Here is a 26956-nt window from a genome sequence, read left to right as displayed (position 1 = left end):
CATATTGGTCAGTATGTCCCCAAAGGGCAGAGAGAGGAACAGTGCAGGACTTTATGGGGAAGAAGAGTTTGGCACTAGGCTGGGGAAGCTCGTTTTCCAAGCATCCGGCTTCAATGAAGTAGAGATGGGCTAGGAAGGGTAACGAGCACCCTGGTATCAGGTGTCCAAGCAGAGGCTGAGGAACTTCCTCTCAGGAGGGTGAACAAACTTTGAGCGGGAATTTTAACAAAGCAGTCTTGGACTGAGGTGGTTCTGAGTCTTGTTCTGTTGCCCTGTAATGCATAGAAAGGTTTCCAAAGGCCAATATTTCATTGCTCAGACTCTTGATCTGGCCTGTCTCACAGCTACAACTGACAGGGGAACCCTTGGGCCCCACTTTGAGCTCAGGGAAATAGGGTCCTTGCCCACTCCCCTGTCCTTGAGATGCTTTATCTTCTGAGTATTCTACCAGGGGGAATCCCCTTCCCCATCCCGTAATCTGTCCAGTCCTCTTCCCAGGACCCCTGTCACCCACCCCACCCCAGCTGCTCTGACCACAGCTTCCCACCCTGAGGTCCTATGACCACATGTTGGAAGAGGTCACTGAGAAGACATGACTGCCAGTTGGCCTGTGAGCTGGGCCTGGGAAATTGGAGGCTCCCCATCCCCTCTCCTGTCCTTGGAATGAGGGTTCTGCTTGCCTTCCCACTACCAGAGGCTGGTCCAAGGACACGGCCTTGAGGTGCTGATATGGTGTTGAGGTCATCTGGATGGTATACGTGACTGAACCCAGTTAAGGCCTCTGTATAAACTTTTAAGATGAGGTTGGCAGGTGCAGGGATCCATTGGTCTTGCTGCTGCCCAGGATGATCATCGTATGTAAGTTCTCTTGCTTATTAAAGCTGCCACCTACCAACCCGGAGTGGCCTTCCTTGGGTCTCTCCCTGCCCTCTGAGTACAAGGGTCCAGCTTCAGGTTTCACCCAGGAAGCCCCCGTGGAGCTTGCAAACCAACAGTGCATCCCCAGGGGACTTGGTAGTGACTCGCCCCCACTGCCTCCATGCCCCTTTCCCAAACAGGCCACCGTACTTTACCACACATGTGGGTAACAGAAACGTTTAGTGACAACATAATGCGAGGTTTTAATCACAGGGCCCTGTGCACTCCTTAAAGCCCTCACTTGATAAAGACTCAGGAAGGCAGTTAGATCTCAAAGTTCCAAGGGTCCGCGACCTAACGGTGATGGTTCTAATGAAACCCTCCCACCCGGCCAGGGGACCCATTCCTCACCCGCATCACGACTGAGAAGCCAACTGTCCCACTTCTTCAACAACCCCTCCTGCTATTGTCCACATTACCGTTGATGTGTATTAGGCAAAGAACGGGGCTTTTTCTTGTGGTATATTTTTGTTCCATCCAGGAGAGGACTCCGAGGAAAGGTCAGTATTTAGGTCCCAGAGTAGCTCTTTAAAGGATTCCCAGGAGGGAACAAGCACAGGACAGATCTGGGAGTGTTCAGCCCTCCATTTTGACATCTGTGTTGTTTGCCGAACCTTAAGAAGCTGCTGATGTTGCAAAAGCCCCTTGAGAGGAGCAATGAGGGCAGCTGAGGTGGATTTCTTGTTAATCATTAGTTTTCAGTATTGAGAGCGGAGAGAGGAAGGGCCCTTCTTAACGAAGTGTATTAGTTAGCTACTGCTGTGTAACAAATGAATTGACTTTGTGCCTTCAAACAGTACCCATCTATTATCACACAGTTTCTGTGGGTCAGGATTCTGGGTGCAGAGGGTCTCACAGGCTGCATTCAAGGTGTTAATGGGGCCGCGTCCTTCCTGGAGCTCGGTTCTCTTCCAAGCTTATGTGGTTGTTGGCAGAGTCCAGTTCCTTGTGGTTGTAGGACTGGGGCCCTCATTTTCTTGCCACATGGCCCCTTCCACAGCAGTTTGTGTCATTCGGTTTCCATTTCAATGCTAGCATGAGAATCCCTCTCCAGTCTTGTATGAGATCGTGTGACCATGGGAGAGGCTTCCCATCACCTCTGCCACGGTCCACTGCTTGGAACATGGGTCTAACCAAGTCACGGTTCTGCCCACACTCAAGGGGAGAGGGCCATACAGGGCGTGACTCACCGGGGGTCATCTTAGGGTGTGTTGACACACCAACTATTTTACAAATTTTGTCTCCCTTAGAGGAAGTTGAGGAAGAGATGACAGAAGCAGCCGCAGACTCAAATGAGGACCCGTCAGAGGAAATGGAGGACCTGGAACCTCTGGAACCAGATAACAGAGGTAAGAAAGTCGGCCCCACCCCTGCATTCCTGCCCCCCTCCACCGCCCCCTGTCCTGGCCACCATCTCTTTGGGGGCGGGTCTCAGCCTCGGTCTCAGTTTCTCCTTCTGCACGGTGGACAGGGAGGCCCGGCTCAATCACGGGGAGCTGAAGCTGTGCGGTGTTGGGAAGGCCTGGGCATGGGAGCACCTCCCGTGACAGCCCTCTCAGCACCACACCTATGCTACCTTGTCTCAGGTACTTTCCAACAAGTCACGAACCTCCTCAACATCATGGATAGCGGGTCAGCCAAGACGGACACTGCCGGGGCAGGTCCTGACATGCGGAAGACGCTGGCCTCGGTGATAATCACGGAGAAGGCCACCACGGAGCCCTCGGTGGTGATGAACGCTCTCATCCGCTGCCTGCAGGTGCCGGAGGTAGGGCCTGCTCGCCCTCGGCCACCCCTCTGAGCCCAGCCACGGCTCAGCGCACGTTACTGACTATGGCAAGCATGGGGCCAGGTGCTGGGGCACAGAGATGGGCGAGACTGTGAGGTTCTTACTCGGAGGACCAACGGGGGCCCGGGGCTTTCGTAATTTTTAAAAGCTGCCTTATTCTGACACAGTGGGTTTGGGAGCCATTGTCCTAGGGTGCGCGGACTTAGTTACAAGGTGTTGAGCAGGACTGAAGCAGGTGGACACGGGGCAGCACAGACATACCAGAGCTGGATGCAGGACCGGCTTGGCCAGTGGGGAGACTAGCTGGAGTCGGGGCTGGGGTGGAGGATGTTGGAGGGAGTGATGGGAAGTGTAATGGAAAATCACAGTGAGCCTTGTAAGACAGGGCAGAGTTTGGATCAGAGGATCAGAATTCCCTGAAGAGCTTCTCAAAAACCCAGATGATTGAGCCTGGCCCTGAGACTTACCAATTCAGTAAGGTCTGTGGGGATGGCCCAAGAATCAGCATTTCTAACGCCTTCCCAGGTGATGCTGATGCTGCTGGTCTGGAGACCACACTTGGAGAGCTGCTGGATTTTAGATTATCCTGTAGCCTTTCGAGGTGGGAAGCACAAGAGTTCTTTGTAGGAGTTCTTAATTTTATAGAAAGATGTGTGCTGGCTGAGAGGAAGGTGGGCCAGAGTCTGGGAGCATAGGCAAAGGGTTTTTGTAACAGACTTATAAAATGTAGGTTTTCTTATTATGCTGATGTCAACACTCAGGAGGCGAGGGCAGGCCACACCATGCAGGACCCCAGGAGCCAGCATCAGGGTTGGCCAGGAGGCAGAGGGAGCAAGGAGAAAATGTGGACAAGAGTCTATACTGTGGTCTCTGTCGGGGAGGATGGGGCAATTTGAATAATTGAGTTATAATGGGCCTTGGGCATGGGGGCTGTCCAGGTCATCTGCACCTGGCTCCCAAGTGTGAGAGTCTGATGGGGGAGGCTCTGGATTGGTTGGTTTGCATTTGAAAAGCATGCTCTGGGCTGAGTTGTTTGCTCTCTGTGGTAATTGGCTCATCCTGGGAGGGGCTGTCTCCCCAGGATCAGCGAGGCCCCAAGATGTCAGGAAATATAAAAAAAAATTAAGTACAGGATTAATACCCAGGCCATAATCAGTGATAAGTGGCAATAAATAGACAACAAACAAGTAGGCATATTTTAAAAATGAACACGTTTCAAAGATTTGTTATTCATTAAATAGTGAAGGAACCGGCAACATATTAAAATCTGTTAAGATGAGCATTTTACTTATAGAGATTTATATACTATACCCGACAAAACTCATTTACGTTGCCATGTACAGGAATAATGTTTGTTGCTATGGAGGAAACATTTGCATTGATACCAGTTTCTTAAGACTGAGCTTCTGTCCCCATGGAGCCATAACCCAGTCTAGAGGATCACGGGAGATCAAGGACACGCTCTCCTTGAGGCCCCATAATCCGAGAGCCTCTGCAGACTCTGCAGACGGTACCCAGACCTCCTCGGGTGCCTGTTTTATACTAGTTTCCAAGTCTTGGACAGTTTTTGTCTTGTGACCATAAATATTCTCCAGAGATTCCTCTTGATCACAGATAAGGCTGGTCTTGTAATTTACCTGACGGTTTACGTAGGTGCTACAAGAGTGTTAATTAAGCATACAGACCTCCTTGTGTTCTCTTTGAAAATCTAGAACATGCATTCTCAACAGGGGTGATACTGTCCTGAAGTGGGTAAAATGGGTTCTGGGTTTGGAGGGGGCATGAAGAAAACCTTACTTTTTAATGTATAAAACACGGAAATGTATATAGCCCATAAACAGATACATAATATATTGTGGTGTTAAGGTTTCATGGTGGGGGAGGGGGAAATTAGGAAAAACTGTCTAAGAAGGATCTTTAGGGAGCAATAAAAAAAAAAAAGATTGAAGGACACTGGTCCAGGGCCAGGCAGTACTGGACAGCCGAGGTCCCACAATTTTCTTCCTTCCAGTGGTTTTCATGAGGAATCTCTGATTGGAGTTTAGAATTGCTGGTTTTTTGCTCTGCCAAGACCAGGCAAACAAGGCCCAAACTCTCTGGAGCAGATTTCACTAGGAGAACATATACATTTGGGTGAATTCTTTTCTTCTTGAGGTGCCCACACTTTCCAAGGCCTCTGGGCTGTTGGGAAGTGACCGCCCTCTCACCTGAGAGCGGAGGTCGCCTTCCCAGGGCTTTGCAGGCCATGGCCCACGCTCATCCTTTAAAAGCGGCTCATCATACCTGATTAAGTAAGAGTTATTCTCAAATGTGGATCTGCAGGCATGGTCTGGGTTGTACTGTCTATTTGTCCAATTCTGTCTTAAACCAGGTCATTTAAAATGGTGATAAGGCTATCTAGGAATCAAAGTAGAGTAAGAGGCACTCTTCCTGGCCTCAGGTGCTCCCACACCTGGGCGAAGGGCAGGGCAGTCTGCTTTCTTGGACTTTCAAGGGGGCTAGTGCTGGAGGGCACCTCTCTCCCAGAATCTCCAAGGGGTCTGAGCCCTGTCCTACAGAGGTCTCATTACAGAGGCACGGCGGATCACATCATTGGCTATGGTTCATCCACTCAGATTCCAGCCCCTCTGAAAGGTCCAACCCTTTAATTAAAAGGTTGGTTCTCCAGGCAGCCAGCCCCCATCCTTAGAGGCTTTCCAAGTCACCTCATTAACATACAAAGGACACTCTAAATTGCCCTCTTCACTTAGGAAATGCCAAGTTTTATGAGGTCTGCACCAGAAAGGGGACAAAGATCAAATATACGTATCTTATAAATCACGGGTACATGGGAGGAGGGCCGATGGAGGAAGACGATGGTGGACTGTGCTGGGGGCAGGGCGGGGTCCAGGATCTTGCCACTCGCCATACTTGTTTCCCAGATTTCTACCCAGCGCAAAGTCAACATCTACAACATCCTCCAGGAGATCATCCAGCAGGAGGGGGAGCTGGAGGAGCGGGGAGTCCAGAGGCTGGTCACCATCGCCTCCAAGGAGATGAGGCAGACCCTGGAGGTAGTAGAGCCCTCCCCCAACCCCCAACCCCCCACCAACCCGGGGGCTGGGCCGTTGGTAGGCATGGCCTGGGATGCGCAAGGCCCTTGTCCAGTGACCTCAGGGGGCAAGAAGAGGCTGAGCCCAAGGAACACACGGGGCTGGAGCAGGTGTGGGGCAGGAGGGTTTTCGTGAAGGCTGAGCGGATGGTGGAGCCCCACGTCCCTCTCCCGTCCCCTGCAGGTGGAGGGCTACGTGAAGGCAGAGGTGGCCAGTGACACACTGGTGGCTCTGTCCCGAAACCACTTCAGCATGGTCATGTACGAGCTGCAGCACCACCTCAAGCCCCTCAACCTCACGGACGAATTTGTCATCATCACCTTGGCGAAGCTAGCCAACGGCAATGGTAGGTGCCTGCGGGTCCTCAGCCCTGTGTCCGGCCCCGTAGGCCAGCCCGGCGCCCCCTCCTGGCCTCTGCCTCTCTCTTCCTCTCTTTTCTACTTTTTAAATTTTATTTCGTTTTTATTTTAATTCTGGTTAGTTAACATACAGTCTTATATTAGTTTCGGATGTACCATATAGCGATTTAACAATTCCATACATCACCTGGTGCTCATCACGACAGGTGCATCCTTACTTCCCATCACCAATCCCACCCACCCCTCCCTCTTTTCTTATCTTTCTCTGACATTCCTTCTTTCCCTTTCCATGTGTCTCTCTCTGCTGTTAAGATTCTCTGTGTCCCTGCCTCTCATTTCGGTATCTTCATTCCTCTGTTATTCTTTCTTCAAACCTTTCTCCCTCTCGGGCTTCCCCCCCTGCCAATTCCACAAGCGGGTGCTGAGCTCCTACTCTGTGAAAGGCTGCGGTCAGTGCTGGGCCACGCAGTGAATATGAGGTGCCGGGTCCCGCCCCATAAAGGACCGTAAACAAGTCAGCAAGAGAATGGGTGATCATCATATGAGATGAGGCGTAGGAAGAGAAGAGCCTGGTGGCTATTTGAGATCAGGAGGAGGGAAGGGATTTCACCTCTGTGGGGCCCTCCCTGAGGTAGCAACATTTCAGCTGTCACCTGAAGGGATGAGAGGATGGTAACTGTGTGAAGAACCACATATGCGTCACGTGCAAAGGCCCTGAGGCAGGAAAAGGCTTGGTTCCTCTGAAGAACTGAGGGGTTACCATGGCTGTAGTTAGGGTGGGGGGAGATGGTATAAAGAGGGGTTGGAGAGGCTGTCAGGGCCTGGGGGGGTGGCGTGTGGTGGAGTCTGGACTTTATTTGAGGGCCCTGGAAAGCTGTTGAGGGATTCAAAGCTACAGTTGCCTTGTGGAAGGTAGGTTCTGGGAAGACCATTCTAGCTGTTGTGTGGACGGAGAAGGGATAAGAGGTGTGTACCTGAGAGGCGCTGGTGGCTCGGGCTGGGGGGACTTTGGGGAGCGGCGGACAGAAGGGAGATACGAAGGAGACTCCAGTTGATGGGACTTGCTGATGAAATGTGTGCTGGAGGTGAAGGAATAACTGGAAGTGGCCGAGGATGACTCCCAGGCTTCAGGTTTGAGCGGCTGGCTGAATGGTACGTGCCCTGAGTTCACATGCATGTGGGACGTCTGATGAATGGGGACAGGGAGCCAGCTGGTGTGTGGATGCAGAGCTCGAGGGCAGGTGGGGGGCCTTCCTCACAGGGTCCTCAGCATGCGGGTGGTGCTCAAAGTGGCCCATGCCTTCGGAGCGGCGCAGAGAGAGGAGAGGTGAGGCCAGCACCCGCCGGGGAAGCCCAGCGCAGGGAGAGAGCTGACAGGGACTCGGGCACAGTGTGCGGCATGGAGCGTGCGAGGCCAGTGCCTCAGGAAGGGCCCAAGGGCCCATGTGTCCCGTTTGGCATGGGGTCTGGTCACACGGGGCCGGGTGGGTGGAGAGAGACGGCAGAGAGGCAGTGGGGCCGGGAGGACTAGCCACTGTGAGGGGGCAGCTGGAGGGACCGGGCCTGGGGGGGGTGGTTCCCTTCCTCCCCCCCCCGCCCCCGCCCAGCCCCTCCTCGTTCCCCCTCCCACCTCTCGGTTTCCCTCCTCTCTCTCTTCTTCTGGTCCGTCTTCCTCACTGGCTGTCTCCTAGTTTCTTCCTTCATCCAAGGACATTTGTGGGACACCTAAAGAGCGGGGCATGTACCCCCGTGAGCCACACTGGGTCTCCCCTCCCCAACTTGCGGCTCTGCCCACTCTTCCCTGCGGCTGTCTCTGCTTCTTCCTCCTCCTCCTGTCTCCTTGTCCCTGGCTCCTTCCCCCTCCACTTGTTTCTAGCGCCTTTCTTTCCCATCGCACAGATGTCCATGCTGTTTCCTGCGGCCCTGGCCACGCGCTCTGCCCGGTGGGGGCTGGAGGCGGCAGGCGGCGGGCTGTCCTCTCGCCTCGTCCCCGCTGACTCCCTGCCCCCTCTCGCCCCACTGCACAGTGTTTGAGTTCATGCCATACATGGGCATCACGCTGGCCACCATATTCACGATGCTGAGACTCGCCACTGAAGCCAAGATGCGCCAGGTGATCTGCAGCGGTACGTGTCCGGCCCGGTCACGGGAGGAGGGACCGCGGCAAACAGGTGGAGGGGTTCATTGAACAGGAGGTGGGCTCTTCATCTCTTCCCAAACTTTGGCCGAATCGCCCGGGTTGCGTGGCCTCTGATTGGCTCTCGGGGAGGGGGCGAGGCACGGGGGGCTGCACCGCGGCACGTGCTTTCGGGAGAAGGCGGCTTAGCGGGAGCAAGTCGTCGCTGTGACTCAGTTTAGCTGGCTCTGTTTCAAGCATTTCAGGAGGAGGCTGGGGAAGGACGGCGGGATTCACAGGAGAGGGACCAGGGAAAATGGCTCTATGGTGGGCCTGCCCAAGTCAGGCCGAAGACAGGGTTTTCCCGGCTGGCTGAGGCCATCGGGGTCACCTGCTGGTTCCAGAAGTGTGCGAGTGCGCTCTCCTGGAGGAGGTGGCCTGGGCGGACCTGGTCCCCCTCCTGCCCCTCTGGGCTCACTGCTGCCCCCCCACTTGGCAGCCATGGAGACCTTTTGTGAGACGGTGCAGTTTTACCTAAAGCATCTCGAGGACAGCGTGTACCCTGTGATGACCGAGGATCAGTTTGCCATGAAGTTGTTCCCCATGTACCGCTATTTTGTGACCGTGTGGCTGAGGAACCACCACCCTGAGGTGAGAAGCACCTTTCTCGGGTGGGGGGGGAGGGTCCCGTGGTCCCCCCAGGTCATGGCTCCCCAGCCGGTGTGGCTAGGAGGGCTGAGAGACCACTGGGTCCAGCCTCATTCCCGGAACCCGGGAGAGAGACAGTGACCTGATAAACAGAGTTGCTGAATTGCGTGGGCCCTGGATCCTCAGGAGGCCGGCTTGAGAAAGGCCCTGGGATTGCTGGATGAGGGTCCCCGTTACAGCGCCTTTTACCTAGGGGAGCTATTTCCACATCAACTCTGTGTTATGGGACTGTTTTACAGATGAGGAAACTGAGGCACTCAGAGAGGTTCTCCTAAGTGACAGAGCTGGGACTTGCAGGGGCAGTCTGGCCTCATTGCCTGCCTGTGGGGTCTCAGGCGGGGGCCTTGAGTACTTCCTAGGTCCCCTCTGTCACGCGTCCTTGACTCTCTGGATGGGGTGACGTCACTGAGCCTTGCTGGGGGTCCTGGGCTCCTCGGGTAGGTGAAGCTGGGGGTCCTCAAGTCTTTGAAGCCCATGTTGAACCTCCTCCTGCCCAACGATGACCTGCGGGATCAGTTGTATGACTACATCCCCCTGCTGCTGGCGGAGTACCGAGGTAACCTGGAAGCGCTCTTCATCACGCAGGTGAGAGGTCGCTGGGCGGCAGCTGGCCTGCAGGCTTGGTTCCGGGGGGCGGGGCGGTGTCACCTGGGGAGAAGCTGGGCCTGGCGCTTGTTGGGTTTTTGTTGTTCCGGGCGGAAGGGACGAGATCCTTAAGGGTCTTGGAGGCAACGGCAAGGTTGTGTGTTAGTTTCCCGGGGCTGCCATAACGGAGAACCACAAAGTGCGTGGCCTAAAATAACAGAAAACGGATTCTCTCATAGTTCCAGGGGTCGAGGTGTTGGTGGGGCTGCGATCCTTCCGAAGGCCCTGGGGAAGAATCCTTTTTTGCCTCTTCCAGCTTCTGGTGGCCACATCGTTTCTGTGTGACACCCCCCCCCCTCACGTGGTCTCTTCTCTGTGTCTGCCTCTGTGTCCTCTCCTTTTCTTATAAGGACACCGGTCTCTGGACTTAAGGCCCACCTTAAATCCAGGATGGTCTCATCTGAGACCCCTAACTAATTACATCTGGAAAGCCTCATTTTCAAATAAGGCCATGTCCTGAGGTTCCAGGTGTACATGCATTTTGGGGGGACCCTTTAACCCACGACAGCCCTTAACCCACATAAGATGGAGTCTTGGCAGGGTTCTGCATGGAGATGTGACCTAGGCTGAATGTATTGTAAGGGGATCGCTCATCTGCAGATGAGGCGTGCTCCTCAACTCTAAAAGCAAGGAGCAGAAATTAATGTGGTAGATGTAGGGGGCTACAGTGTAGATCACTCTGGCGAAAGAACGGGATTCATTTCCAGGTAGAGAGAAGAGAAAGGGGAAGAGGGCCTTGAATGCCATGCTCAGTGGCCTCGCACAGCACTTTGCAAGCTTTACTGTGTGTAGGCATTCCTGGGAGGCTGGCTGAAATGCAGGGTTGCATTCAGCAGGTCTGGAGCAGGGACCGAGAGGCTGCATTTCTTTCTTTCTTTTTTTTTTTTTTTAAGATTTTATTTATTTATTTGAGAGAGAGAGAGAGAGAGAGCACATGAGGGGGGGAGGGTCCAAGGGAGAAGCAGACTCCCTGCTCAGGAGGGACTTGATCCTGGAACTCCAGGATCGTGACCTGAGCCGAAGGCAGTCGCTTAACCGACTGAGCCACCCAGGCGCCCTGAGAGGCTGCATTTCTAACTAGCTCCCGGGGGATGCTGATACCACCAGCTGATGGGCCACGCTGAGTAGCAAGAGTCTAGAGTTAACTGACCCTGAATCGGCAGAAGGTCATCTGCGATCATCTGCCTCTCCATTGTAGGTCTTGAGGCAGATCCTGGAAATGTCGGTCACCACCAACACTCCGGTCCCCCAAATGCAACTTCACACCATTTTCACAGAACTCCACATCCAGGTGAGGCCGGCAAGCTTGGCTGGGCACCAGCGTCGTCAGGGTGGATCAGCGGGAAGTGGGTTGCAGCAGGTGGTGTGGCCGACCAGGGCAAAGGGTGTGATGGTAGTGGCCCCCCCGCCTCGCTCATCCGGCTCCTGTATCCCACCGGGGTGCGAGGCGGGGGTGTGCACGCGGCTCTGGCACGACGGCGCTGGGCCGTCCCTGCACTTGCACGCCCACGCCGGGCGCGATCTCCACCCTCCCTGCACGCCCGCTCCCCAGGTGTGTGCCAAGGCTCCTGCCCACGAGCAGTACAGCAGCCAAAACCTGGCGGAGATCGTACACTGCTTCATAGCCCTCGGTGAGCCCCCCTCCCTGTCCCCCGGGGCCACTGGGAGCCTATGGGAGCGCCAGCCCCCGTGAGGCCTGGGCCCAAGGCGGCCTTTTCTGGCTCATTCTGGCTCCCAGGGCATGAGTAAAGCTGTCCTTCCTCCTGCAGCCCGGTCCTACCCCAAGGAGCTGATGAAGTTCTTCCTCAGTCAGATGGAGATGAGCAAGGAGGCCATCCGCGTGGGGACCCTGACACTGATTAGGGCAGTGGTGAGCGCAGATGGTGAGCAAGAGCGGGACGCCAGGGGGGAGGCCTGGGAGGCAGGTCTCACCCATGCCTGGGCCTTCATCATTTCCTCTTTCATAGACACTACTGGGTGGACCAAGGTTGCTTCATATTTTCTGCCCTTGAACCTCACCAGCGCTGTGACCCCCATCTCCCGCACCCTCAACCCTCTCCTCAAACTCTGAATCCCAGCTTCCACCTGAGTCTGAATTTCCGACTGTTAACCTGAACCCTAGAACTATCCCCCAAATGTGAAATCAGAGGCCTTAAATAAGGCCTAGTTATATCGTGTAGGTGTAGTCCTAAAGCCCCACTGTCCCAGTGCCCAATCGTAGTCAAAACTCCTTATTCTAAATCCCTAAGCCCAAACTCTGAACCTGGCCTTGCCATCAAAAGGGAAATCCTGTCCCCAACAATGACACCAGCTCAGACAGCACCTTTGTGTGAATTGGAACAAGGCACCCCTTGCTGGCAGCATGTGGCCCTGCAGGTACATGATTTGTTTAGAAGAGCATGGGCCACTCCTGTTCAATCTTTCAACTGGGTGCCCTTGTGCAGTACGCAGACTGGGCAACTGTATATGAAGCACATTCTGCTGATAGTAAAGTCTTCTCTGAAAAAACCCGCAAATTTAAGCAACAATGAGACCATTTTTATCTGTCTGACAGACAGAGATGATAATGACTAGTGTTGGCCTAGCCATTTTTCTCTAAGAGGCCTGATAGTAAAAATATTTTTGGCTTTACAGGCCATATGGTCTCTGTGACAATTACTCAACTGTGCAAAAGCAATCATAAACTGCAGAGTGTGGCTGTGTTCTAATAAAACTTTATTTACAAAAACAGGCTTAGGGCTGGTTTTAGCCTGCGGGTTATACTTTGCTAATCCCTGTGCTAGAATAACAAGAAACTAGTTTCTTGCACTTTATTGACAAGGGTGTAAATTGATAAAGCATTCTGAGTGCTCAGTTGCATAGAGACCAAAACTTGGGCTCATCCGTCTAACTTTCTGACCATTGTCCGAAGGAACTCATTGCCCAAAGAACTGGACAACGATGTTCGTTAGCACGTTGTGCATAAAAGCAAAACGTTAGAAGCAATCTAAATGTTTTTCTATAGGGAATTTCTGGAACAAATGATAGTTTATCCGCAGAGTGGAATATGACTCAACCATAAACGGTGTAGTCAATCTATACTTTTTTCATGGACAAGATGCCCTCTCTATATTAAGCACACCAGCATGGTATGGGGCAGTGTATGCAGCATGACCTTGGTTACTTGCAAGAAATCTATGTGGTTATCTTTTCATAAATGAGCTTAGGGACGCACCTGAACTGTTGAGTGGTTACCTTTTATTTTAATCTTGCAATGAGCATATACTATTTTTATTTTATCTTTATTATTTATTTATTTATTTGACTGGATGGATTTTATTCAGAAAATAATTTTTGAATAATTTTCTAACTCCTTAGGAAAAAAAAAGGATGACAATGTGTTTTCTTACTGCTTACATCAAAATATATTCAATTTGGAGAAGATTTTAATGTAAAAGCAAAACTCCGTAAAATGTTAGATTGAAAATACGTACGTTGGGATGGCAAAAGGCTTTTTTTTTTTAAATTTAAATTCTATTTTTAAAATCAGAAAAAAATTTTCTACTTTGCAGATAAAAACTCAAAACTGTATCATGCTCCCTTAGGGCCCGATTACCTGCTACTTTCCTCTTATCCCACTTCCCTCTTTCTTCCACCAGCGTTGACCTGTAGTAACATCTAGTCTGAAGTCTAGTGTCAAGTTGAGCAGCTAACTGTAAATCTGTCCATACTGGACATCTCCAGAACCTTCTCATGGCTCTTTCTTACCTCTCTTAATCTTCCTTCTCCCCGAATCGACTGTCTTCAGATGTATGACTAACAAGCACTTGCAGAGCACTTTCTTATGTGCCAAGCACTGTGTTGGCTCATTACTGCCCACAGAAGCTCTGTGAGAGAGGTACTATTATTAGCCACATTTTATTTTTTTTAAGTTTTTTTAAATTAACATACAATGTATTATTTGTTTCAGGGGTACAGGTCTGTGATTCAAGTCTTAACACAATTCACAGTGCTCACCATAGCACATACCCTCCCCAATGTCCATCACCCAGCCGCCCCATTCCTCCCACCCCACCCCCCACTCCAGCAACCCTCAGTATGTTTCCTGAGATTAAGAGTCTCTTATGATTTGTCTCCCTCTCTGATTTCATCTTGTTTCATTTTTCCCTCCCTTCCCCTGTGATCCTCTGTCTTGTTTCTCAAATTCCTCGTATCAGTGAGATCATATGATACTTGTCTTTCTCTGATTGACTTATTTCGCTTAGCAGAATACCCTCTAGTTCCATCCACGTTGGTGCAAATGGCAAGATTTTGGGGTTTTTTTGATGGCTGCATAATATTCCATTGTATATATATGTGTGTGTGTGTGTGTATGTGTATATGTGTATATGTATATATATGTGTGTGTGTGTGTGTGTGTGTATGTATATATATATATACCATATCTTTATCCATTCATCTGTCTGTGGACATCTTGGCTCTTTCCATAGTTTGGCTATTGTGGACACTGCTGCTATAAACATTGGGGTGCACATGCCCCTTCATATCACTACATTTGTATCTTTGGGGTAAATACCTAGTAGTGCAATTGCTGGATCATAGGATAGCTCTATTTTCAACTTTCTGAGGAAACTCTGTACTGTTTTCCAGAGTGTATTAGCCACATTTAAAAAAAAGATTTTATTTATTTATTTCTGTGTGTACATGCGCTCACATGCGCATGAAAGTGAGCATGAGTGGCGGGGGAAGGGGCAGAGGGAGAAGCAGACTCACCGCTGAGTGAGGACCCCAACTTGGGACTCGATCCCAGGACCCTGGGATCACGACCTGAGCTGAAGGCAGACGCTTAACCGACTGAGCCACCCAGGCGCCCTATTACTATCCACATTTTAAAGTAGGGAAACTGAGGCACAGGGTTGCTGAGGAGTTCACCTGAGGCCACATGGCTAGGATGTGGCTGGCACAGGATTTGACCCTGGGCAGCCCGGTACCACAGCCCAGGCTCTGCACCGCTGTGCTTTGCAGCCTAGGCATGCCCACAGTGTGCCTGGCCCTGTGTGCCCACCTGAAGGAAGAGCAGGTGGGGACCCTGCTCTCAAGGAGAGTCCACCTGGGTTCCAAAGAGAATCACAAAGCAGAGGCCAAGGGAGCGAGGCACAAAAACCATGCTGTCCCCTGGCCAGGTGGGGTGGGACAGGTGTTGAGAGGACAAGGAGGTGGCCAGCGAGGCTTCTGAGGGAAATGTCCCTGAGCTATGGTGGGAGTCAGAGGCTCTCAGGAGGTGTGACGTGGACGAGCCCCCCGAAGCCTGGCTCCCGGGGGAAGGTGGTGGGCAGGCCTGGTGTTCTGGAAGTCTCGCTACTCCCGGGCATCTCCTGAGAGCCCAGCTCTGAGGCTGGTGGCCCTCCAGGCTGGTTTTCCTCTTTCAGAGCCCAGAATGAATATCAGGACCATCTACCTGGCCATCCGGGTGGTCAAGAATGCCCTCTGTGACACCCGCTTCAAGGTAACAGGGCGGAGACCTGGAAGGGGATGGTGTTCAGGAAGCAGAGGGAAGTCCTGCAGGTGGCCCTTACTCTTCTCCGGCTCTGTGGGTGGGGGCTGCCTGCCGAAGGCCCTTTGCTGGAAAACCTAGCTTCCTGGCCAGCACTGAGTAGGGCTGGAGAAGAGAGGCCCCCCTGGGGCTGTGTCCTGCTCCTGAGACACTTGCTCTCATCAAGGACCTGGAATTTCCCAATGAGGGGGCTCAGCCACTGTCCTGGACAGAGGAGAGGCTGAGTGAATCCAGCTTCATCCAGAGCCACGTGGCTGCCTGAGGGTTTTATAAAAAGCAACTGAGTTTGAAAAAAGCAACTGAGGAATACACACTATACCCTTCAAATAAAGGCTAAAAAACCCCCACAGCCCAGGCTCCACTGGAGCCAAGACCACCTTGGAATGTAGCTTCAGTTCTGGCCGTAGGCCCTGGAGGCCGTGGCACATCCCCTGGGGAGGGGAGGTCCAGGAGGGTGAGGGTCTGCACAAATGGGAGAGGGCATGAGGTGGGGCAGGGGAGGGATTTGGGCTGGAGATTTAACGCAGAGCTCTTCTCAAAATGTGGAGGCTGTCAAGGGAAGACAACCACCCCACATAGCAAGCCTGAGCCCAAGCCTGGGGAGCCCAGGATGAGTCAGCCTGTCCCCACCAGGGCTGCCTGAGGATGGAGCAGCCTGTCTAGGAGGGAGTGTGCTCTGGGCTCAGACAAGGCTCCTGGGTGGCTATGTTGCCCAGGAGGATTCCCTGGATGGGGCAGGGGGTGGTGGACGGAGTGGGCAGTAGCCCCCAAGGCCCCTTCCCACCCAGAGCACCCCCAATTCCTAGCTGTCTCATGGGACAGGATTGGGTGTAAGGTGCCAAGCCCCCCACCCTGGAGCTCACCCCAGTTCCTGCTTGTCCACCGCCCTGTCCCCTCAGGTGAGGATGGCTATTCTCCGCATCATCGGCCAGTTGGCTCTGTCTGGCTACCAGGACAGGATCAAAGGCTGGGGCCTGAAGTACGTGTCTGTGCAGCTGACTCTTTCCACCTACAAACTGGTGAGTGGCCCTGATAGGCAGACCCGGGTGCAGCTGGTCTTTGGAAGTGGTTTCCAAAGCGTTGAGGAAAGAATCTGCTTGCTGCACCCTGTGCTAAATCCCGCACGAATCTACCTTCATGACACCAATGCCCGGGCACATGGCAACTGTAGGTAGAGGTGTGTGCAGTCTATCTAGAAAACTCTGGAGACCCGGCATCTGGGCATGGAGCCTCACAGGGGGTGAGGAGACCACACCCAAGACTGCAGCAAAGCCCCGGCCGGTGCATGAGCAGGGACCCCCTTGATTCTGGCTTTCAGACAAATCACCGGGAGAACTTTTATCAGAGGAACCTGGAGGAGAAGATGGTCCACAAAGTCACCATGGACACCGTGAAGATCATAACCTCTTCCGTCAGTGGGATGACCAACGTGAGTGTGGGCCGGGCCCCTGCAGCTGATGGTTGACTTGTGTGCGCCCCGCGCCGGGCTCGGAAGGGAATGGTGCATGCCCAGAATTCCACGCTGTTGCTTCTCCCATTCCCACTGTCTGGGATGCCTGGAGGGGCCCCGATCTTCCCACTGCCTGAGCTCTTGTTCTTGAAGATCCGGTTCCAGAGCTGGGTCCTTGATGGGAACTTAGTCCCCCAGGGGCTGAGGCGGTGCCTGGCTCACAGTGGGCCTCAATATGTACCCATTGACTTATAGCCAGAAATATGTCGATTACCTTAAAGCCCCTTCAGTCCAGGTGTGTGTGTGTGTGCGTGTGTGTAGAGATGATTTTAACGGATTAATTCCACAAGCATCCAGTGAGTTCCTACTATGTGAAGACATGAAGGCATATGCTAGAAGGCTCAGTATAACCCCAAGGAGGTCACAGGCTGAAGGGGAAACAGATGTGCCAACTTTTCATTGCAATGCAGTGTGACATAGCGAAGAAAGTAGAAAAAATTTACCGTGATAGCACAAGGAAGGTTCACTGTCCATTAAGTGAGGCCTTGGGCTGGATGCTCCCTGTCCGGGGGGCGGTTTACCTTAATACCAGAGGTACTGAGAAGAATCGTGGGAGCTGCCAGTCGTCGAGCAACTGCTAGGGCAGGGGGGCTGTGCGGCGAGCCTGACGGATCTCCTACGCGGCTGTAGATGCCCCAGCTAATGCTGCCCTCTGCCCCCGACCCAGGAGTTTTGGGTGAGGCTCCTGTGCTACATCATGGAGACGGATTACACAGAGGCCTTGACCCCCATCTGCATCAGCCTCACAAACCTGGCGGAACGCCAGCTCCACGCCGAGGACATGGAGGCCAGCATAGCCCGCAAAAGCAGACACGGTGGGCAGCATCCTGGCACTAGCCAGTGGGACTGGGCAGGTGGGCCACTCCGTGTCCTGGGACGTTTCCCTTCTGCATTTTCCAGGAAGCGGCCGGGAGTCCCAGCCAGCCAGGCCAAAGGCTCCCCTTACCATATCTGAGGAGGTGTTAAAATTGGGCAAACTTCCTTTGGCAGTTCGTTCCCCATGTCCCCTCCTCCCACACCCCGTCCCAGGACCCCTGCCTGTGGAGATGCAGCCTTTCTCCATGTGTGGCTTGTCTGGGTCTCTGTGAGCCAGCGGGTCCCATCCGAGTCCTCTGCAAACCATCGTACCGTGGCTCCCCCTTACCCCGGCCCCCGATTCAGCACTGTCAACAGTAGACACTCAAAAAAGTGACTGTCACCACTTAACGGTGGGGTGACACTGCTCTTCCAAGAGGACTGTTCTCATGGGCCTGGAGCTTGGCTGGATGGGTGTCGCTGGTGGTGGGTGTGATTTTAGGAGTCTTATAGGACCCAGGGATAGCAAATGGTGGGGGGTCTTCTTCATGACCTTACCTGGACTCTGGCTAGGCCCTCCCCTTGACATCTTCTAAGCCCTAGCCCAAAGCACAATTCTCCCCTCTTCCCAGGATAAACCAATTAAAATGATGTTCCTTATGGACAGATCACTGGTCCCTGGGCCAATCCATTCTTGTTCTGGGGACAATGGGATGATGTTGGGGAAGTACCTTCCAGGCCAGCACCATTCTCGGGCTCAAGGGCATGGGGGCACGGGGGCATGTCCTGGTATGAACTGGGCGACTGGAGCAGGTTCGCATCTCCTTCTTCCTTAGTGGACCTGCCTGCACCCCAGAAACTGTTGGCCCGTCTCCTGGTGAGTGACTCACCCAGGCCTGACTGAGGCCATGGCCTGTGGCCCCTCTCCCTTCAGCTCCTAATTCCCAAAGCCTCCAGAGGGAGGAGGGAGCTAGACACTTGGTAGGACAGATCTTTCTGGGTCATTGTCATTCCTCTTGGGTAGACGTGGCAGGGGCAGTGTGCTCGGATGCCCAGGGACCTGGTGACCAGATTCCTCTGCTCAGCCTTTGAGCAGGCCCAAAGCATCCCCAGGAGACCGTCAGTGGCCTGCCTGCCCCCGGGAGTCCTGTACCTATGCCTTCTCCTCTTTTTCTTTTTTTTTTTAGAGAGAGAGGAAGGGGCGGGGGGAGAGGGGCAAAGGGAGAGGGAGAGAGAGAATCCCAAGCAGGCTCCATGCCCAGCACAGAGCCCGACATGGGGCTCGATCTCATGACCCTGAGATCATGACCTGCCAAAATTGAGAGTCAGATGCTTAACCAACTGAACCATCCAGGCGCCCGGGTTCTCCTCCTTATGTTGACTGTGGGCGTTAATCCACACTCCATGGAAGCCTGGGTGGGGAGAAAGCCCACTATCTTACCCCTCTTCTCCTTTCTGGGAACAAAATGCCCCACTGGAGTCTTGGTGTTCCCCAGGTGCTGATGTCATCCCCCTACAAGGGGGAGGGCCGGGGGATAGCCATGCTCAACCTCCTGAGGACGCTGAGCCAGAGCATTGCGCCCTCCATGGCTGACATGTGGGAGCTGGAGATCCCACTGCTGCTCAAGTACCTGGAAGGTGAGGCATCCGGGGCACCAACCCCAAGTCAACTCCCCTCCCAGTGCGCATGCTGGAGTACGAATCACACGGCTTGAACAACAGGAACCAAAGCTCAAGGTGGACCAGTACGGCCTATTTAGGTCCTTGGAGAAGTGGGGAGGGAAATGAGCATGTGCTGAGCCCATCCATGGAGGGCTTCGCATGCCCGACTAAGGAGGCTGGTCCAGAGGGGAGCAGCAGAAGAAAGCAGCATGTGTGCACCTTCTTTCTGCAGAGCATACTGAGTTTACCTGGAATCAGAAGACCTGGGAGGACAAGCTGATTCAGGTAAAGACGTGATCCACCTTGCTGAGGTTGGGTCGGGAGAAAGGGGAGGGGTGCATGGGAAGATGCTTGGTGGGGTTGGCACGTGGAGAGCTTAGGAGTCCCTAAAGGACACCTCTTCCGTCAGAGACGACTTGGGGAGTACCAAGCATGTCCACAGCTGTATCCATCAGCAGGAGAGAACAGAGAGCCTTCTATCCTGGGGGACCAAGTGTTCAGGAAAGCAGCACAGGGGTGACCCTCCTCCCTCCAGCCCCCAAACCACAGCTGTTCCCCAGGCCCACAGACTGTTAGCACTGGGTTGGGGTTCAATGGGTCGAGCAATCTAGAGATTGGGGAAGGGGGTTAGAAAGGGTGAGTCACTGCTCAATGTCACAAAGCACTCCTGGCACTGCCCACTGACATCTTCTGTCTCTTTAGTTTCTGAGAAACTCCCTTAAGAAGACCCGAGGTTCCAATTGGAGCTTGCGTCTGAGCAAAGAGCTGAACAACCAGATTGAAAGCTTCGACAGCCCCTCCCTGGAGAAGGTTTGTGATCACAGTGTCAGGGCAGTTCAGATGGGGAGGGGACTCCAGGGATGATGGAATGGAAGCTCAGGTTGTGTGTGAGACCAGCTGTACCTGTGGCTGTCTACAGGGTCCTGGGAGGAGAGGTGGGTGGTTTAGGCCAGTGGGTTTTCGTGTCTTGTTTTGTTTTGTTTTTCCTCTAAGAATCTGCTTTGTTGAAGCTGGTGGGGGGGTCTCTTCTCCAGTCTTCCTGACCTTCTCACTTCACTCTCCACCTGATGTGGTCTCCTAGCAGAGTCCAACAGGCAAGGATCAAGATGTCTGAACAGGTTTTGGCAGTGAAAATGATGAGGATGACACTGAACCACAGAAGGCTAAAGGGGTTGCTGAGTTCCAGCTCGGCAGTGAAGATGATGAGGCTGGAGGGGCAAAGAAAGTGTAGGCAGGCTGAGCTTTGGAGCATGACTTTCAGCTGTCCCCACCTCACTGGCAGATTGCTGGATGTTGTTACGTACACCTGACCCATCCAGCTACTGGCTCATGATCATGTGTGTGTATTTCATTGTAAAAAGGTCTTTATAAAACTGTGAACATTGTTAAAATCAGAGAAGGTCTCAATTAACGGAAAGGATCCCATGTTCACAGATTGGAAGATGATATGGTCAAGATGGCACACTCCCCAAATCTCTCTACAGATTCATTGTGACCCCTGTCATAAACCCCAGCTGGCCTTTCTTTTTTGTTTTGTTTTTTATATTTTAATTTATTTTAATTTTTAAGATTTTATTTATTTATTTGACAGAGAGAGAGAGAGACAGCGAGAGAGGGAACACAAGCAGGGGGAGTGAGAGAGGGAGAAGCAGGCTTCCTGCGGAGCAGGGAGCCCGATGTGGGGCTTGATCCCAGGACCCTGGGATCATGACCTGAGCTGAAGGCAGACACTTAACGACTGAGCCACCCAGGCGTCCCTGTTTTGTTTTTTTAGAGATTGACAAGCTGATCCTATATTCATGTGGGAATACAAGGGGCCCAGAACAGCCAACGTAATTATGATTGAGAGGCCAAAGTTGGAGGACTCAAACTTTGCAATTTCAGGACTTTTTACTACAGTAAACAAGACAATGTAGTACTGGCGTAAGGATGGGCAGACAGGTTGATGTAATAGAAAATCAAGAATGCAGAAATAAACCTCACACTTGCTGTCAGCTGATTTTGGACAAAATCTTCTTGGATATGACACCAAAAACACTAGCGAGGAAAGAAAAAATAGATAACTCGGACATCATCAAACTAAAAACTCTTATGTTGAAAATCAAACCATCAAGAAAGTGAAAAGACAACCCCCAGAATGAGAGAAAATATTTACAAATTAAGTCCTTGGTAAGGGACTTGTCTCTAGAATATATAAAGAGCTCTCCTCACTCAATAACAAAAAGATAAGCCCAGTTCAGAAATGGGCAAAGTATATGAATAGACATTTCTTCAAAGAAGGTACATACATGGTGAATAAGCACATGAAAAAAACTGTTCAAGATTATCACCATTAGGGAAAACGCAAGTCAAAGCCACAAGGACATACCACCTCACACCCACTAGGATGGCTGTAATAAAGAAGACATAATAACAAGTATTGGTAAGAATGTGGAGAAATTCGAACACTCCTAAACTGCTGGTGTGAATGGAAAACCAGTTCCTTGAAGTATTAAATACAGGGTTACCATATGACCCAGGAATTCTGCTCAGAGTTATATATGCCCAGGGGAAATGGAAACATACATCCATACAAAAATGTATACATAGATGTTCACAGTAGTGTTATTCATAAAGCCAAAAAATAGAAGCAACCCAAATGCCCACCAATGGATGAAAAGATAAACAAAATGTGGTCTATCCATACAATGGAATATTATTCATTAAAAGGAATGAAGTACTGATTAATGGTACAGAAAGGATGACCCTTGAAGACACTATGCTAAGTGACAGAAGCCAGACACAAAGGAATGCAAATCACCACATATTATATGATTCTGTTTACTTGAAATGTCCAGAATAGGCATCATTTTAGAGACAGAAAGTAGATTAGCAGTTGCCAGAGGCTGCAGGAAATGTGCAGTGACTGCCAACAGGTATGAGATTTCTTGGGGGAGGGCGGTGATAAAAATGTTCTAAGTTTAGATTGTGCTGATGGTTGCACAACTCTGTGAATAGACCACTGAATTTGTAAACCTTAAATGGGTTAATTTTATGGTATGTGAATTCTATCTCAATGAGATGTCTAAGAAAAAGTATTTACAGGTCTCAACCAAAAACTGTGTTTGTTCAAATAGATAGTCTTTATAGGTGAGCATGTAAAATAACAAAAAGCAAGGATATCTTACAGATAATCTTCTATAGCTAAACATAAATTTGTAGGTTTAAGATTTTATCCGATATCAATTTAAGGACAGATGTCCATTTGGAAGAAAGTTGTATATAGGATGTGAAGGCCATCTGGCTGCGACCTTTGTTACCCCATTGATTGCTGGGTTGATTCGGGTTATCTGGCTGGCTAGCTGGGTATCATGTCCTCCCTCCCTGCTCCATGTGTGTCTCTCCTGAAGCTGAATGCCTGGTAGAAGAAGATGACCTTCCTCCATGGAGGAGGACCTTTCCTTGGTCAGGGGCATGCAAGTAGCTGCGCTCCCCGGCTAGAACCTCCAAACAAGCTCTCAAGGTCCATTTATAACAGAACATAGGATTGTCAAGCTTCCAAGGCCCCAGACACATCCAAATGAGGCGCTGCACGTGGTGATCTGCCTTTCTTAAAAAGAAAGTTGTATATAGTATTTGATAAGCAAATGCATAGAATTCAACCATATTTCAACAGATCACCTAGCTTAGGGAAAGTCAATCAGTAAGTAGGATTAGAAAACTTAGGAAGGCACAGTTGGATACAGGGGCTTAAGGAACTTCACCAGGACCCTCCTGTCTCTTCACTGCTCAACTGGCACCTCTAAGATGGGGCAGGGTGATCACCAGTGGCCTCCAGACCTGCAGCCCCAGTTGTCAGAGCCAGTCTTCTCCCAAAATTGATATGCAGAAATCATTCTCTCCCACATACAAATAAAGCAAAAATATGATTTGATGAAGGAAGATCCCATTCCAAGTAGCAACACAATGTAAATATGTAATCGAATAAATTATTGACCACGTGACATATGTGAGGAGCACAGAATGGCAAGGAGGTGCAGGGACACTGAAAGAAATGGGATGACATTGACACAATCTTTTGTTCCTGGATGGGAAGTCTCAATGTTGGAAAGGCATCCACATTGCTCAAATTAATCTGCCGTACATTGTACTCCCTGTCAAATTCCCAAAAGGAGTTTTTGTGGACACTGGACAATTTTATGGAATTTGACTAGATTATTTCCAAGTTCACCTGAATTGTTAAGAACGTATTGACAATAAAGCTCGCGAAGGAAGGATTTACTCTCTGGGAACAGATCAGAGATTGAAGTGTACGAAATGAAAGAAAACCATGGAACGACTAGGAGAATACGTCAATGAATAGTTTTTTTTAATCTTGAGTGGAGTAGGCCTTCATATGCATGAAAGGAAACCAAGAAAGACAAAGGAAAAGAAAGACACTTTCCTCTGTGAAAATGAACCTTTTCTGTGTGACAAAACAAAGTCACAATAAATAAAATAAAAAAGGAATGGAGACTCTGGGGGGAAATACAGCAGTAGAGTGATCTGGGGTTGAGACCTCTGGTACGCGATCCTTAAGAAAGGAGCCTCAGACCATGCTTGATTTTTTTTTTTTTAAGATTTTATTTATAATTGATTTAGAGTGAGTCGGGGGTGGGCAGAGGGAGAGGGAGAATCTTCAAGCAGACTCCGTGCTGAGCGCAGAGCCCAGTGCCGGGCTCCATCTCATGACCCTGAGACCATGACCTAAGCTGAAACCAAGAGTCAGATGCTCAACCCACTGAGCCACCTAGGTGCCCCAGACAATGTTTGATTTAAAATCCTGGTTCTACATGAGAGACTATGGATTCTGAGAAACAAACTGAGGGTGTTAGAGGGGAGGGGGGTGGGGGGATGGGTTAGCCCGGTGATGGGTATTAAGGAGGGCACATACTGCATGGAGCACTGGGTGTTATATGAAAACAATGAAGCGTGGACCACTACATCAAAAACTAATGATGTAAAAAAAACAAACTAATGATGTATTGTATGGTGACTAACATAGCATAATAAAATTAAATTTAAATAAAATAAAATAAAATAAAATCCTGGTTCTGCCACCTCCTGCTTGCTTTTCCATGTCCCAAAACAGCAACCGTATCTACAGTCTGGACTTGCTGCGTGAGTTAAGTGAAATAAGACATGTTTGTTCTTGTTGTTTTTCCAAATCTACACACGAAGTTCTTCTTACAAGTAGAAGAAAAAACAGGAAGAATAAGCAAAGAATACAGCAGGGATTCAGAGACTGGATGGTGAGAATGTGCAAAGTTGATCAGCATGGCTCATCACCAGGTGCTCTTAGATTTGTTAGTGTGAGAGAAAACGGGTTCAACCGCTATGGGAAGGAAATTTGGTCTCCACCATTTATAATATGCTGGCCTGCAAGCAGTCCAAACCTCCAGAATAACCTAAATGTTTATTTTAAAGACTCTACGACATGCACAGATATCTGCGCATTAAAACAAACGATCTAGAGTGCCAGGTAGGGGACTCCCCACGGCGACAAGCCCTGGAGCGCAGAGCGGAGAGGCCAGAAGCTCCTTTTGTCCCTCTGCCTCTCCAGGGCTTTCTGTATCGGGCCCTGGGCTTTGCTCTGGCCACAGGCCTGGAGGCTGACAAGGTGGAGGCGCTGCTCCTGGAACTGCTGTACAAGACAGACTATGGCAACGACTTTGACCGGGAGGTGAGGGTGCCCTGCAGCCCCCTCCTACCCACCAGACCCCTTTGCTCCTAGGGGTTATGGGCACATGCATGCTTGGGTGTGCGTGAGCGTAGGCGTGCATGTGTGTATACTGGTGTGTGTGTGTGTGTGCGTTCGTGTGTGTGCCTGTGTGTGTAGGTACATGGGGGGAGCTCCTCCTCTGGCCCCTGCCCGCCGCCCTCACCCCAGCTGGCCGGGTCTCCCTGCAGGGCGTGATTCTGTGCTTTGGCCTGTGTGCCCGAGGCCAGGTGAAGACAGTGCTGAATGTGCTCCATGACTTCGAGGAGAGGATCCAGGAGTCGGAGCAGTCCTGGCAGATCGGCGCTTGGCGGGTAAGTCACCCTCCCTCCATAGTCCGGTCTCCGGGGGCCTCGTAGACCGGTGCCGTCCGCACTCAGCCGAGTTCTTGCTAGATCTCAAGAGCCAACTCCCCTCAGGATCACCTGGAGGCCTCCTCCAACAAAGCTGTTGCTGGTGGGTAATCGAAAGAGCACAGGGTGGGCCTTTTCAGGACCCAGCTATTACAAAGGAGTGCTCACTGTGGGCTCCTCAGAGCAGCAACAGGGGCAACCCTGGGTGCTGGAGCGAATGCAGGGTCCCAGGCCTCATGCAGACCCAGTGGATCTGAAGAAGCTGCTCAAATAGTGCTCAGTGGGTACTTTGCACGTGTTGGGAGCTCTGCCTCAGTGAATCAATGGCCCTCGGGTGGAGGGGCTTTCATGCCCACTGTCCTATAGAAGAGAATGCTGAAGCTTGTCCAAAGGCATGCAGCTGGCCAGTGGTGAAGCCATGGGCCGGCCTCTGGAGGCTGCCCCTCTCTGCCACAAGACACAGAGCCACAGACTGGCTGAGGCCCCGATGGGCAACCCCCCAGAGTCATTGATGCCTCAGAGTTTGGCCTTGACCTAGAACCCTTGCCCTCGGGGTCTGGTAGTTTGGATGGGGAGAACTAAGAGTGTCTCAGGCTTTTGGCCCAGCTTCTCCCGGAGATGTGGATTTCTATTCGAGGCCTGGCAGGGCATGGGCACCCCTGCCCACCCTCCATGGTGGGTTTGGTGGGTTTGGTGGCCTACAACACCTCATCCTAGGCTTGTTCCCACTGGATTCCCAGTGTCACGAGAGCCCCTGGAGGAGTGTCCAGGAGGCCTCTGTTTAGCGGTGTCCACACAAACCACCTGCTCCCGGCTAATGGCATCTCGCTGGACTGAAGCCTCCATGGGGGTCGGCCCTGGTGGGAGCGGCTCACCACTGTGTACCCAGTGCCCAGCAAATCGTAGGTGCTCAATAAAGCTATGTTGAATGAATGAGTAAATGAATGAGCGTTTCAGGCACCCGGAAAGCTATCAGTTGACGCACTTTCTGCTGACTCTACGGCTCCTTTGGCCACGTGACCAGAGACTGTCCATGTGCAGCCAGGGCGGCCCTGCTCACCCTCGGAGGGGCAGTTGAGCAGACCCCCTTCCCCCACGCACATCCAGTGGTCCTTCCTCTTCTTGTTGGGCTTGCAGAAGGACCAGCCCTGGAGGCGGGAGACGGTGAAGAGCGCCCTCATGGTGATGTACAGCTGCGTGGCCTCGTACTGCCACCCCCAGATGCTCCTCACCCACGTGGACAACCCCATCACCGCGAAGATCATTCATCACTACTCCAGCAGCTGCCAGGTAACCCCAGAAGCCACCCCCCCATCCAGAGCCAGGCTGGTAGAGAGTCACTTGCCTCGTTATCTGCACACCCCATCCCCACCCAGCAGACAGTCAGGAGTCCGACCCAACACCCAGCTTTTGGGAAGCCCATTGCCTCAAACTGTGGTGTTCTCTGCTGCGGGGGGAAATGGGGGACCTCCTTTGCCCGCAGTGCTGGGCGGGTGAGCGTGGGTCCCAGAAGTCACGGGATGAGCACCCCCTCTTCCCAGCCTTGCTCACTCCCTCTGCCTTCCTCTCTCCTGACACCTGACCGAAGCCCTTTAACAAGGGACAAGAAGTGGGGCTGTCCTCAGGGAGGCCGAGGGACTTGCTACTTTCTTGGAATGGCAAGGAGGCAGAAACACAGAATAAAGCAAAAATTATTTCATTATTGTTTTTAAAATTGTGGTAAGATACACATACCATAA

General features: G+C 51.7%; 1 protein-coding gene across 1 annotated transcript in view; it reads left to right on the top strand.

Annotated features, from left to right (window-relative positions):
* The first annotated feature begins 1342 nt into the window (after positions 1–1342).
* MROH2A (maestro heat like repeat family member 2A) overlaps positions 1343–26956 on the top strand; it is a 44884-nt gene continuing 19270 nt past the window's right edge. The window contains exons 1-22 of the mRNA XM_035006564.1: positions 1343–1430; positions 2169–2267; positions 2505–2686; positions 5629–5760; positions 5983–6145; positions 8186–8284; positions 8774–8925; positions 9424–9567; positions 10826–10918; positions 11180–11258; positions 11397–11510; positions 15036–15112; positions 16060–16179; positions 16479–16589; positions 17338–17485; positions 18302–18342; positions 18962–19103; positions 19360–19412; positions 19830–19937; positions 24709–24828; positions 25056–25178; positions 26355–26507. Coding sequence (XP_034862455.1) covers positions 1343–1430; positions 2169–2267; positions 2505–2686; positions 5629–5760; positions 5983–6145; positions 8186–8284; positions 8774–8925; positions 9424–9567; positions 10826–10918; positions 11180–11258; positions 11397–11510; positions 15036–15112; positions 16060–16179; positions 16479–16589; positions 17338–17485; positions 18302–18342; positions 18962–19103; positions 19360–19412; positions 19830–19937; positions 24709–24828; positions 25056–25178; positions 26355–26507 — 2541 coding nt within the window. The remainder of the gene's footprint in view (positions 1431–2168; positions 2268–2504; positions 2687–5628; positions 5761–5982; positions 6146–8185; positions 8285–8773; positions 8926–9423; positions 9568–10825; positions 10919–11179; positions 11259–11396; positions 11511–15035; positions 15113–16059; positions 16180–16478; positions 16590–17337; positions 17486–18301; positions 18343–18961; positions 19104–19359; positions 19413–19829; positions 19938–24708; positions 24829–25055; positions 25179–26354; positions 26508–26956) is intronic.

This window comes from Mirounga leonina, unplaced genomic scaffold, assembly GCF_011800145.1.
Source record: "Mirounga leonina isolate KUSES-001 unplaced genomic scaffold, KU_Mleo_1.0 Mir_151, whole genome shotgun sequence".
NCBI lineage: Eukaryota > Metazoa > Chordata > Mammalia > Carnivora > Phocidae > Mirounga > Mirounga leonina.
This window is presented reverse-complemented; position numbering and strand designations above follow the sequence as displayed.